Source organism: Heliconius melpomene, chromosome 14 (genome assembly GCF_056956725.1).
Source record: "Heliconius melpomene rosina isolate 202511_hmr_F chromosome 14, ASM5695672v1, whole genome shotgun sequence".
NCBI lineage: Eukaryota > Metazoa > Arthropoda > Insecta > Lepidoptera > Nymphalidae > Heliconius > Heliconius melpomene.
In genome coordinates this window covers 2,713,808-2,727,604 of record NC_140402.1, presented here as the reverse complement: position 1 = coordinate 2,727,604, position 13,797 = coordinate 2,713,808, and the positions used below count along the sequence as shown (strand labels likewise).

Sequence of the window (13,797 nt, the reverse complement as noted above, 5' to 3'; positions counted from 1 at the left end):
ACAGAACAAAGAAATGAAAATAAATATTTCATTTCCTCAAGGGGGGGGTGGAACCCACAACCAGAGTTTACGTTACGTCACGAGCCTGGCCTCATATATATTCTATAGTTGCAAATATTAAACCTGCACCGGGTTCCCGGTCGTAACGTTCGAACTATTACTTCTAAAATAGACGTGGACGGTTACGTAGGCGAAGCTTGAAGCATCAAAATATTACGGTAAACACGCCGAATTAGAGGCAGATTAACGGCTTTTCAGCGAAATAATGTTCCTGATAAATGTTGGCTTCGGTTTATTTATTACTAACATTTATCATGGAACTAATATTGTATCTACTATTTGTAATTAGTTGGGATTTGATTGTATTTATTTTAGATAGGGAATTCTTAGGAGGATTTTGAAATATAAAAGTTTAATATAAGACAAACAGCTTAAATAGTCCTTTTTATATACGTGACTCATATGAAACAACAAAACTTATCAACGCGGACTAATCTCTGCAATGTAATAAAAAAAACTTGATGACAATAATGACGGATCGGTCCACAGATTGTCATCTTATCTCGCGGCAACGGCGCGACTTGTATATGCTGATACCGAAACCTAATGATTATTATATGTGGTCTCATCGACTTAGTCATTTTTGGCGAAATCACGGAGATTTCACGGAGAAAGAGATTAGAGAATAAACACGCAAAGCACACACAAACTTTAAATCAAAATTGAGGCGTTGAGTTCCGCCACTCAGCACGCTTCCAGAATTCGGCGGAAGTAAGCAGAGGGAACCTAGTGTTTTACCACTATGTTCCCTCTGCCTTTGCTGTGTGTGGGATACAGTATGAAGCTGATTTATTTTTTAACTCTAAATCCACTGCAATGTGTCCCGGAAATACGTCGCTATGTCCAAACATTTACACACGTTCGCGTACACAGTAAAATATCAAATAAATCCGGCCATTTTCCGTTCGTGGGGTCGATAAGTAATATGTACGGCCGCCTCACACAGAAAAAAAAAAGAACTCATAAAACTTTTTATAAGATATCATTACGTGTCTGGAATGCAATTATTGAAATCAAAATGGAATTTGCATTACAAAAGCAAGTAGGCGAGCTCATGAATAATTCATATAGCGATACGATTTTTAATGTTTGACGTAGAATAATGCAATGGTTTTTTATTGGTCTGATACTATATTAACAATAAAAGTTCTTTGTGGTTTTCATATAATTTTAATAATCTGTGGAATCAATTATCAATTGAAGATAATTTAATCGATTCGTTCCATCGATTAGTACGTACTTAGCTAAACCGGTACTTAACTAAGTCGATCTAACCCTATTCCGAGTCAGTTGACATATCAAGTTTATATATAAGTGGCGAGCGAGTTTTGCGGCATACCGAGAATCTGTGTTCAGTCGTACCAGGGGAGCAGAGTGCCGTCGAAAGTGGCCGTAATATGAACAGCATACATACGCTGTGGCGCAGCCGCTCACAATCGATAAGGGTGGCGGCCACCCCAGCACCCCCAACACCCCCCGGCGCGAGGGGATGAATTTAAATTATTCACAGCGGGTATAACTGCGTGCCGCCGTCTTTAACAAACAAATTACGTATGCGCGCCTAATAACGCGATACACCCGGCTTTAGGCCAGAGATGCCAGCTTTCAATTATAACTTAGGATAAGTGACGTGGGTCCGACTCGGTCTGATCTTCGCTGATGTTATATTTTATGTACATATGTTTACCATGTCCTAATTCTCTTAATTACGAGAGAATTCACACAGCTGGGTAGGCAGAGAGAACATAGTCTTAACACTCTGTTGCGAAGAAATGGAAATATAAATTTAAATAAATATTAAATTTCCTCGAGTGGGCATCGAACCTGAAACCGTCGCGTTACAATCACACCTTTGTACCCATACGCCACGACGGCTTACGTTAATGAATAATTATTACTGCCTGTTTCAATTTTCATAAATTATTCCATTTCCTAATTATGCGTTTACACAATGGAAACATAAAATCTATTATGTTAAAATCGACGATCTACAGTGATTTCAAATAAAGGTTTACGGCCATTTTATATTTTTATTTGTGTTTAAATAAAAAACACTTTTTTTACTACAATTTTTTTTTGTATTGTCTACACAAAAAATACAATGATGTAAATAGCACAAAGTAATAAGCTCTATACAAGATATAATAAGTAAATAAAAAAAACCACTTTTTACTTTAACTATAAAGATATAAGATAATATACATAAATATTAAAGAAAATTTAAACGAAAGCGACACATCGAGAGACTTAAGCGTCGCTGCTCCTTTCATCTGCTATAAACGCCGACACAAAGTAAGAAAAATAGGGAGAGCACAACGTCAAAGAGATTGAATATTGATTGTCGAGTCGACAGCAATCTGAGCACATCGAGGGGGGCACGGCACTCCCGGGAGGAACCCGGGGCCCTCCTCCCGGGGCCCTCGGGCCGTGACAATTTATGTTATTGCCACGGAGCTGGCCGTCGCCGATACGGGACCCTCTCGTGTAATTGTTAGTTGGACCGCAGGATATTGGGGAATTAAACGAGAGTGGTGATTGATTAAACGGCGATAACGATTATGGTCGTGGATATTGTCGACGATGAAAAATTGGTGGGGTGATAGCACTACCACTGTGTAATTAAATGGGGGTAATAAAGATTTATAAACAAACACATTGGTGTTAACGGGAGTGAATTAAAAAAAAAACGCGGTAATCCCCCGCCTCGGACCGAAATAAAAACACGTTGCGTAGGCATGGGAGGCGAGCGCTCGTACGCCAACAGATTAAGCCGAAAGATCAACAAATAAATTTTAATCCGACCGAACAGCATTCTCGCATTTCCGGCGGCAAAAACTCGTGCAACACATGGGCGAGAAAAAACTAAAATTATTATCTTAAGTCGAACCCAACAGAACCCATTAGTAAACAACGCGGGCACAAAAGAGGGCAAAATGGCGCTTAACAAAAAAAGGTAACGAAAAACCAGCTTTTGAACCCCGGCTCCCCTGCACTTCATTTGTGAAGGTTTTATTAGTTTGGAGTCTAGTCGACAAAATGCTCAATTATTTTTTTTTATTTCATTATGACTTTCGTGAGCATAAAAATTGTCTACTAAATGAAGTGAATGGTTCATTAATTACATTCTTGGCACTTATTTGGATCTTTTTTTAATATTTTCAATTTACACAGCATACTCGTTAAAGTATGTAAATAGAAATATCTTCATGTAATAATCATGTATTAATATTTTCTTTACTTCGCTCTGGCACCAAGACAAAAGCCCGGCGTTGAGTTCCGCCAATCACGAAAAGTTCAGCAGAAAGTGGGGAACAGAATGTCTTAACATTAACTTAACGTTCCCTCTGCCTATCCTACTATATACGTGAAGCTAAAAAAAATGTAATAATCACTCATCAAAACTAGTATTTTAAAACATTAATTAACCCCAAACTAAAACTAAATTGCTCATTTGAAACAAAACGGAACCAAAACATCTAAAAGCGTCAACCAGTAATACTAACATTCGTGTTTATATATTTGGTGAACAACGACAAATCTCCTCCTGGCGAAACTTTCCACACGAACAAAGAGACGACCAGGTACGAGTACCTACAAGCCGGCTGCGGATTATAGCTCCCACCAACATAACCACGGACCAGTCGCCCAACTCGGTCGACCGTTTGTAAGCCGGCTAAACACGTATGCCCCACAGTCGACGGATCCGTTTATCGTGCTATTTTAATGGGTTTATGACGGTTGAGACTTTAGTATTTATCGTCGGGTGCATAATAAAACGTGTTAGACGATAGCAGTCTCTAAAAGTATAATTTTAAATGACATTTAGATTATTAAGTCAGCTTAAAAGTAACATCGGCTTTAGAAAAACAAACTGTAAACTGTAAAGTTGGTAATTATGGATTTAACTCGACTAGTAATAGCGCAGGGGCACAAGTATGGGGCATGACTGAAAATTCGACAGGTCGTAGGTTCGATTCCGAGGAAATCAAATATTTAATATTTTAGTTTCTTCACTCTGGTGTCGACCACTCAACACGCATTGCCTCTAAAATTCAGCAGAAAAAGGGAAGCGGAGTGCTTAGCACTAGGCTCCCTCTACTTACCCTGCTATATGCGGGATAAAGCGCCTAAAAGTAACACCGGACCTTTATAAAAGCAAAATGTAAACAGCCAACTCACTAACTGTAAACCTAACATAGATTTACCTCAACCAATATCGAAGCAGTAACTTATTTAACAATCAACACAATTAATTTCAAATCAATTTACCATAGCTTTTAATTTATTATCATTTCAATCGTAGCATAATGAATGAACACGTAACCACCGTGGAACAATACGAAGCGGAAATAATAACGCTATTTGTTGGAGCGCGGTCTGTCGGCGCCGCGGGCCTCCGGCCTTACATCCTAATTAAGCCAATAATAATTGCCCGCACGGTAGTCGAGTCGACAGCTGCTGACTCCTTACGCCTTCTGTTGTCCTGATGATGAAAACTGCGTTCTTGAAAGCTTAATGCTAATTAATACTCTACTAATATAATAAATGTAAAAAAGGTTGTGAGGATAGATGTTTGTTTCAGTTTTATGCAAAAACTAGTAAGCGAATTTAGGTAAAACTTTACAGTAATATAGTTTATATATCAGAATAACATATAGGGTACAATTTAATTAATATTTCATATTATAACCTCAAGTTTAAGCGGGCGAAGCCGCGTGTGGACTACTAGTTGATTTATAAATAATAAGGGACGTCTTTATTGACATTAAAGAAATTAATTAAAAAGTCACGGATGAGCTTATCAATCAACAATTTCCATAAATGAATAATTAACAATTAAAATTTACATAATAGATGGATAAAGGTCAAAATCGATTAGATATAATCGATAGTGTTGTAAAAAACAACAAAAAAATAACGACGAAACGAGTGAAACAACAAATATAATTATCGCGAATCATTAACCGTAATAAGTGTACCGATTCGTTCCGCAATCTGTATCGGCCGCAACCTGTCCCGCGGGGCGATTTATTTTATCACATCAATCAATTACATCGAGAAATCGATATTAAAATTTTAATTCGCCGTCCCTCGGTCGGGGCAATGGCGTTTTTGTGATATGAACGATGGTACGCCCGAGGCAGGTAACGCGATACGTCCGCTGTGGGATATAAATAAAGCTGTTGAAGCGAAAAATTCATCTGAATTTATGATTTGGTGTTTGTTTTCGCAAATTATATTTCACGTGGACAACGTGGTCCAATAATACATATATATATTTTAAAATGCATAATATATATTGAATCAATGGGCGATCGAAATCGACAATCGAGTAACTATTATAGACGATTCCATAACAACTACTTGAGCATGAAGTTTAATTGACCGAGTAAACCGAGTGAAAATTTCCAAGAAACGAGGCTAGCCGTGCCGCAGTGACATAAGCGGTAATATAAACGCGACAGGTTATAGATTCAATTAACACTCGAGGAAATAATAAATTTATTAATTTAATTTTTTCGTTCTGGTATCGGGGTAAGTCGCGGCTTCTCTATCCGCAATGACTTAAAAATTCTGCGAAAAGTGGGAAACAGAGTGTTTTAACACTAGATTCCCACACTAGAACACCCGAGAAACCCATCCAAATACACTAATTCAAATCACACAAGTCACAAACAGAACAGTGATGTAGTGGTAATCAGACATCAGTATGTAAATTTATTCAAAGCTATCAGTATAATCGAGCAAGGCAGTGATATTAACCTCATTCGAGTGTATGCCTCTCTAGTCGTTCTGATATGTATCTTATTAATTTGTGATATATAAACATTAAGGCATCGGTCTCAATTAACTGTGATATATAAACGAAAATGATATCGATTATATATCGACAACATCTCAATTGGCCTTTGATAAATGTAACAGTATAAATACTACTCGTATAAAGTAATTATCGATATACTTATTGTATTTTTACAGCCGAATATAATTCTTTAAAAAACGAAAATTTTAATCACGACCAAAAATATCACTACCTCATTTTAGGAAAGTGCTTGTAGTTCCTAAATTACTAATCGGATTTTCATAAAATATAGCTCAAATACACCGCAAGAAAAAAACTACACTCAAATCGGTTCATTAATTCAGGAGCTACAGTTCCACAAACAGACAGACACGTAAACTTATAGCACCTCCCTTTGTGTCGGGGTTTGAAAAGATAAATTTATTGGGTAGCGACTGCAAAGTGCGGTTGAGAAAACTTTAAAGTTGACCGCAGCGAAGGTCTAACCCGTAATAAAAGCGTTCTCGACCATTAAATTTGTGAATGTTCTAGCGTGTAGAAACGCTATCATAATAAACATTATGAATTTAATTGCCGTGTCCATTTGCTAAAAATCGTATAAACTGAGCCTTTTGTGTAATATAGAGGAATTAGATAAAAATTTTATATACTGTAGTTATACTTCACAATTCAATAATTCGTATATAGCTGGTTCTTTTTTTCAGCCTCACGCTAAATCTCAAATGGAGCACGGTAGCAGAGGCAGCCTAGTGTTAAGACACTCCGCTCAGCGGTCGCGGAACTCAACGCTGCGCTCCTCGTTACCAGAGCGCGGAAAAAAATATTAAATATTTCATTCAATCTAGTGGGAATCGAACCCATAACCTGTCTCATTTACAATCACACTGCACCACCACTGACTAAAGTTTAATATCTGTTCCTCAAAATAGATTTACTAACAAAAGGCATTAAAGACACGAACAAGGGTGTCACCCTCTCGCATCACCTCTTTTGTGCACTCGTAATAATTGTGTTAAGCATGCGTCAGAAAAAGGTTTATACTTTAAACAATGATAAGAAATAAATGTTTTCTAAAGAACATTAAATTGTTGGAGAAGTCTGATAGCACAACTTGATCTAACAACTACTATTGTTGACACTACCATCACAAAAAGACATTGACACAAATAGATATGAGAACAAGTAAAACAATGTCAGAGTCAAAGGCCGTTTAGACAAATGGAATATCAAGTTGATATCGTCTCCACTCTTTAATCATCACGCTTCCCAGTTTCCAAGCTGGAGGGCGAACGTTAAATTGATTCCGCAAGCACTTTAGAAATTTTTAGAACCCTCGACAGTGATTAATGAAAGGAATTTCGGGAGACTGCGACGTGCTCCCGTTCCCCTCGCGAATAACGCTAAGAAAAGCAAAGGGACGCTCCCTTTGCTAAGCTTTTAAAGGTAGGTAGATATATATCATAGAAATGAAGCAATTTAGTTATGTTATAAAATATGGCGGTTGCAATAATAACTGATTGCACAAGAAGCTGTTGATTTTGTCGCGTAATTTGCTGTGGTTGAACGTGATGAGCTGTGAGTGTTGCGTGATGGGTTGCAGGGTTGCCGCAACAACGGCACTTCACGTTTTGATTAATGATGTATGTATATGCATTACGAGGTGCTTCTGTTAGCAGGTGCATGTTACAGCATAATAATATTTTTTTTTACCCTTTTATGGGTACACCTGGGGACTAGACCGGAGTGGGGACTCGAGTGGGTTATGTGGAACTGGCAGATGTATGCCATCCGCACTATCCATTAAAACTTCATGGACTACAAGCTGGAGCTACGCGAGCCAAGGGGTTTTTAAATTGAATTTTAATAACATAACCTACCAAAATTTAATTTACTATATAGATAAAAAAACATCGTGAATTAAGCACATTTTTTAGTGTTAATTATTCAGTAAACATTTTAATAATTTTAATTTATAAATTCGTGTACCAATAATAACAATATTTTATAAATTCTAAAACCCTCTCAGGATGATTAAAAATTTCCACTTCCAAGGTTTATTTTAAATCAATCACTAAAAGTATATTAACTTTGCGTATCTTCAGTAAATTTTAATTGCAGGATAGAGTGTTATATTACCAGTCAAATCTGACGTTGTAGTGTTTCAGATTAGCAAATAAGCAGCGCAGGCCACAATCGCATTAATTTGTAAAGAGAGGTAGGCAGCGGGAAGGTGGGGGTGTGGGGATGGGGGGAGTGATTTAATGAACCGCTGCGGCGGGCGACAGTGAGGATTACACCCCGCCGTTTGCACTCAATCAACCTCGCAAACACCCCGAGCCCGCCAATTAAATACACTCCGAAACAATCAGATACATGGCCGATAACAGCGATTGGACAATTAGCGATTATTGTTATTGATAAATGACTGATCTGACGACAGGAGGTGCGTCACGTCGCGGCACGTCACGGCACGTCACGAGTCCGGAGTCGTGTCTAGTATGTTTAACAAGAATGTGCAATATGTTTCTATCAAACGATTCATGTATTACATATTAGAAGTAAGTAACTTCTTATCTCACGATATTTGATATAATCAGTTCCGATATCTACCAATCTGCCTAGTTTTTCCAATTGTAAATATTTATTTAGTGATTTAGCCGCACCCAGGAAGACTAAACCTAAATGCTATTGACACACTAAAAGTCGGTTCCAACACGACGACGACGCCTTGATAACGACTAAACTTGCGTAACTTGTGGTGTGGAGAAATGTTGTAACACTGATATTATGGATTATGGAGTTAGATGTTTTTGCTTTTGATCTTTTGTTTCATTTTGAAATATGTACCATATACTGGCGGGTTATTAGTAATTAAAGCAGCACTCACCTTAGTATCTGTTTTTTGCTTTTTGGCCGGGGGTTGCGAGTTGAGTTCCTGCCGCGAGTCGTCCGGCTCGGGCTGGGGGGCCGCAGGCGCGGGCGCGGGCGCGACGGGCGCGGGCGCTGCGGGCGCGGGCGTCGGTGGCGCGGCGGGCGCGGGCGGCGCGGAGGGCGCGGGCGGGCCGGGCGCGTTGGGCGGCGGCGGCACGCGCGCCACGCCGTTGACGTCGTGCGCGTGCGGCGGATGCGCGTGCGGGTGGTGGTGCTTGTCGCGCGCCTTGTCACGGCGGTGGCCGCCGGAGCCGCGCTTGGCGGCGGCAGGCGGCGCAGGGGGCGCGGAGGGCGGCTTAGGCTCGCCGTTCATTTCGTTGGACTTGACGATCTCGTGCTTGGCCTCGGAGCTCTTGGTGCCGGGCTTGGTGCGCTTGATCTTCATCTTGAGCGCGGTGCGCTGCGCGTCGGGCTCGGCGCGCGCCGCCATGCCGCCCGCCTCGTCGCTCTTCTCTATGTCGGCATCGAGGTCTATGATGAGGTCGCCGATGCCGATGTCCCACTCGTTATCATCGTACTCGAAGTTGGCGGGGTGCGCGTGGGGCGCGGGGCGAGCTCCGCCGGCCGGCGCGCCCTCCCTCATTGGCGCCGCCATGCGCGCCGGCTGCCCGCGCCCGCCCCCCGCAGCCCCGCACACGCACACACCATTGTAGCCCTGATCAAAAAAAACAACTATTAGTACAAATATCTAAATATTTTCAAAACTTCATTAATGTATTAGGGGTACTTAATTATTATTTCAACGACATTTACATATTTAACGAGCACATGAGTTAAACGGTAAAACGTACGTCCGAAAAGCATCATCACTTCATGAGAAATTTGTAATAAACATAAAAGCAACACCATTTAACTTAAATGAATATGTCAAACAAAATTTATACATTTCTTTATAAAATTTTCATATCTTACGAAGTTATAACCAATTCAAAGTGGCAATAATCGTAAAATAGTCATAAAACCACACAGATAAGCTCGCTTTAACTCATGGCGAATAAACCATACTAGACCTAACGTGTACTAAGGAAAGCCGTATATTTATTGTAAGCAGTAATATGCTGGTCCAAGTACAATTTATCGATTATAAATATACTTATGCTTAATATTTCAATCCTAATATATTAGTGTTCTTCATTTCTAAATAATTTCTTGGCCCGAATAACCACGAACTTAACCAAATAATGTTTCACGAAACTTCAATTCAAATTGAAATTGAAATTAAAAAAATATATATTTAAGTAGACTATTAGTATTAGGTATAAGCGCTTTTGAATCGTCGAATGAACATTTTTTTTTAAAAGCTACCACCGATTCGAAAGGCAGTTCTGCTGAGAAGAGCCGGATAGTTAACAGATGTAACTAAACAAAATAATCCTCGAACATTCCAAACAAACGATAAATTAATAAACAATCTCAAAACAACAAAAGTTTTAAAAGGCAAAATAAATAATAGAGCAGCAGCAGTGAAGAAGAAAAGAAATTTAAAAGCTTAGTAGCTAGGAGTAACTGCAACAGGGAGTTAAGATTACTTGGAGAATAGTTTATAGCGTCGCCAGAGCCGGCTTTAGAGCGCCCTTTTGATAACTCCTCGTAACTTTTTTATTACTAGCGCGCCTTGTCTGCTTGGCACGCTCATAGACTTATCTTGGCTATATTTCTTATATTCTTTTAGTAGCAGACAGAAGATTTAAGGATAAGTATGTTTAATTGAAGTTAAAAAAATATATTTATAAAAGAAAGTTATTTTTTATGTGTCACTTTGGATATTATAATTTAATAATGATAACTTACATATTCTCACATATTCTTGGAAGTGTAGTCGAATTATGACGTTTAACAACAGATACACAAATTGCATAGTCTACGTACGCACAGATTAAATAAAAGTAATTAAAGATGTCAATTTGAAATAAATTTTGTTATATATTTCAATATAGCAGATACATTACATTATGTTTATGATAAAATTTATGCTTTATAATTTTATAACTATGATAAATAAATAACGTAAGTCAAACTACGTCGCAAAAAACAAAAAATATAATTTATAACAACTATGTTAATTGTGTTAAAGCTCTAGTTAATTTATTTTAGCTTTAATTAATTCAGTATCATAAACAACTGATAAATTTTCAGTTTACGTATTACGTGACATGACGAAAAATGCATCTTCCTCTTAAAATTATAAAAATATACTACTATACACTTATATTTATATATATGTTTCATATATAACTGTCGCAACAATTTAAAATCAACACAACCAATTAGTCTTATGTAAGTATTAATATCTTTATCTTTTCACATTACCCGGCCATTAGTATCTTAACTGATTTTATAATCTAAATCGGTTTTACATGTGGAAGCCATTACATAGTTATTACAGCTTGTTTAATGAGAGACATGTTCTAAGAATATCATGTTTGTTGTCGGCTGGTTGTTGTCGGCTGGTTGTTGTTTCTTGTTAGTATGCTCGTTCCGTCTCGATTAATTACTTAATTGCGTATACTTGAAAGAAACGCCGTAGTTCGTCTATGAGAAGACTTTTTTTTAGTCTAGTTTATAATAGACGCAATAGACTGAGGCCAGGGGCATAAGGGTGTAACTGTAACGCGACGGTAGTGGGTTCGAATTAATTAATTATTTATGAATATTTTCATTTCTTTTGGCACCAATTAGAGGCCCGGCGTTGAGTTCCGTAGTCGAAAACATGGCGGTAAATGGGGAACGGAATGTCTTAGCACGTGGTTCCTTTTGCCTACCCGGCTATATGTGGGATACAGTATGAAACTGAAAGAAAAAATTTAAATAACCTTTAAAACCGCCTAAGACCCTTAAAATAAATTCTATAACTAAATATATTTTATTGTTACTCTTTTATATCTATTTAAATAAAGGTTTAAATATGTCAATATTAAACATAATAATTCTAATTACGATCATACATTTTGTACAAAGATATAACGTAAGTGCTTACTATATTTATCTTTATTTACTTAAAAGTAAGCGATTAAAATAGACACTTGAAAATCTCTTTATAAATATAAAATAACGTCACAAGCAGGTATTTCTCAAGTTATTTTAAATTGTAAACAGCTTAGTCTATCTCAAGTATCATTAAGTTGAAGAATTACGATAATTGTTTGCATATATGTATAATGTTATATATTTTGCATCATTCGTTTTTTTTAGCGTTACACACTATCTCGCACCCAGTAGGGTAAGCATAGGGAACCTAATGTTAAGACACTCTTTTCCCCAATTTCCGCCGAAATCTGAAAGCATTGAGTGTCGGAACTTAACGCCGCGGTTCGCCTCGACATCAGAGCGAAGAAATAAAAATATTAAATATTTCATTTCCTCGAGTGGTAATCGAACCCACAACCTGTCGCGTTTACAATCACATTCTTGCGCCCCTACGCCGCGACTGGTCTCTGATCAATTATACAAGTCGAGTATAATCCAATAAAAATAAATAAATAACCACTGTATAAAAGATGAAGGCTGTCACAAGTGGGCACGCTAATGATATCAATAAATCAAGCATTAGAGAATTCTTAAGCTGTCGCCTTCGCTAAGTGACCTCATCTATAAAATAAAAAAAACACTACAATCGTGCCAACACAAGAAAAAAAAGCAAATATTTTGACACAACATTCTTGGAATGTTGGCTACTATGATAGAAGATATTCCATATCATTTGTAATACTTATTAGTGGTTAATCTCCTAAATTTAAGTCGCTGATATAAAAGTTTTTCATTTATCATCGTTAGTCGCTGTTTTCTGCTATGTGGAATTAACAAAAAAATAAATAAAAAAAGATATCTTAATGCCCTAGTATTTGTATGTCTTAGTTGATTTAACAAACAAGATAATATAAGTACATTGTAATAGTCATTCAATAAATCAAATAAATATCAATGCAACTTACAACGTAAGTATTTCGTCTTTATTATTCTTTTTTTGGAGGCATTACACGTTGAATGGCGGAACTTAACGCGCTTTTGCGACGCTAGAGCATGCAATTTAATCCCCAAGAATTGACTGGCCTCAATCTCGATATTCTCTTATTTAAATACTCCAAAACGGCGTATAAAACCGAACATTTAACCATTATTCACAACTGACAAAGCTTAAATAATACTAGATTGAATGCAAAATCCAAAGAATGAAGACCCTGGAATAAATCGTGGAGAAGCATTATTCTCCATATGTTTGTCAATAGGCCGCCTGATTGGGGGCTCCTCGACGCGCTGCGAGCCTGGTACCGGTGATTTACGGGCGAGCCGCACCACTTGGCGCGGTGCCCGAGCATCGAACCCGGCCCTGCATTTTATATGAGAAAGATTGCTTGTGACGCGGAAACGTAATGCCTACGCAGGGTTTCTGAGATATTGCTTTAGCTGTATGAATAAAAATATTTGCTGTATACGATTTATTATATCTTTTGTATGAAGTTGGTGTAGATATTTTTGTTTTATATTAGCGATCCGCTCGCGGCTTCGCCCGCTTCAACTAAGTAATTACTAATAATATCATTTTAAAAACGATATCTATAGCTATATAGAAAAATAAAGTTTCAGTCTATTCAAAAATGAAACATTTATGGCAATTTTGTCGTATGACATTATTTAAAATGGAATAACTTTTTTGTTTATAACCGACGGAAATAAAATAAACACAAAATGTTATTATTAATGAAAACTGCAATTAATTCAGCTAAGCCCTTTCTGAGATTAGTGTGAACAAACGCACAGACAAACAGACAAAAAAAATATTGGTTTTATTACGTTACGTACGGGGTTTAATACACCCCCAATAATATTTTATCTTGCATATCTTGCATGTTCAGACATAGATTCATTACGATTTTATTATAAGTATAAGTAAATATAGATGAAAAATAATTCGACATAATTTAAATAGGTTAACAAGCTAATTTTAATAGTCAAACCTGTTTTAGCATACTTAAAAAAACATAAAACTTGTCACATTATTTTTC

At 37.5% G+C, this 13,797-nt stretch overlaps 1 protein-coding gene across 4 annotated transcripts in view; it reads right to left on the bottom strand.

Moving 5' to 3' along the window:
• The window catches only part of LOC146531935 (uncharacterized), a 103,977-nt gene that overhangs the window by 59,053 nt on the left and 31,127 nt on the right, over positions 1–13,797 (bottom strand). For all 4 annotated transcript variants that reach the window (XM_085196959.1, XM_085196956.1, XM_085196958.1 and 1 more), the window contains exon 3: positions 8,751–9,449. In XM_085196959.1, coding sequence (XP_085053085.1) covers positions 8,751–9,389 — 639 coding nt within the window. In that variant the 5' untranslated portion in view covers positions 9,390–9,449. The remainder of the gene's footprint in view (positions 1–8,750; positions 9,450–13,797) is intronic.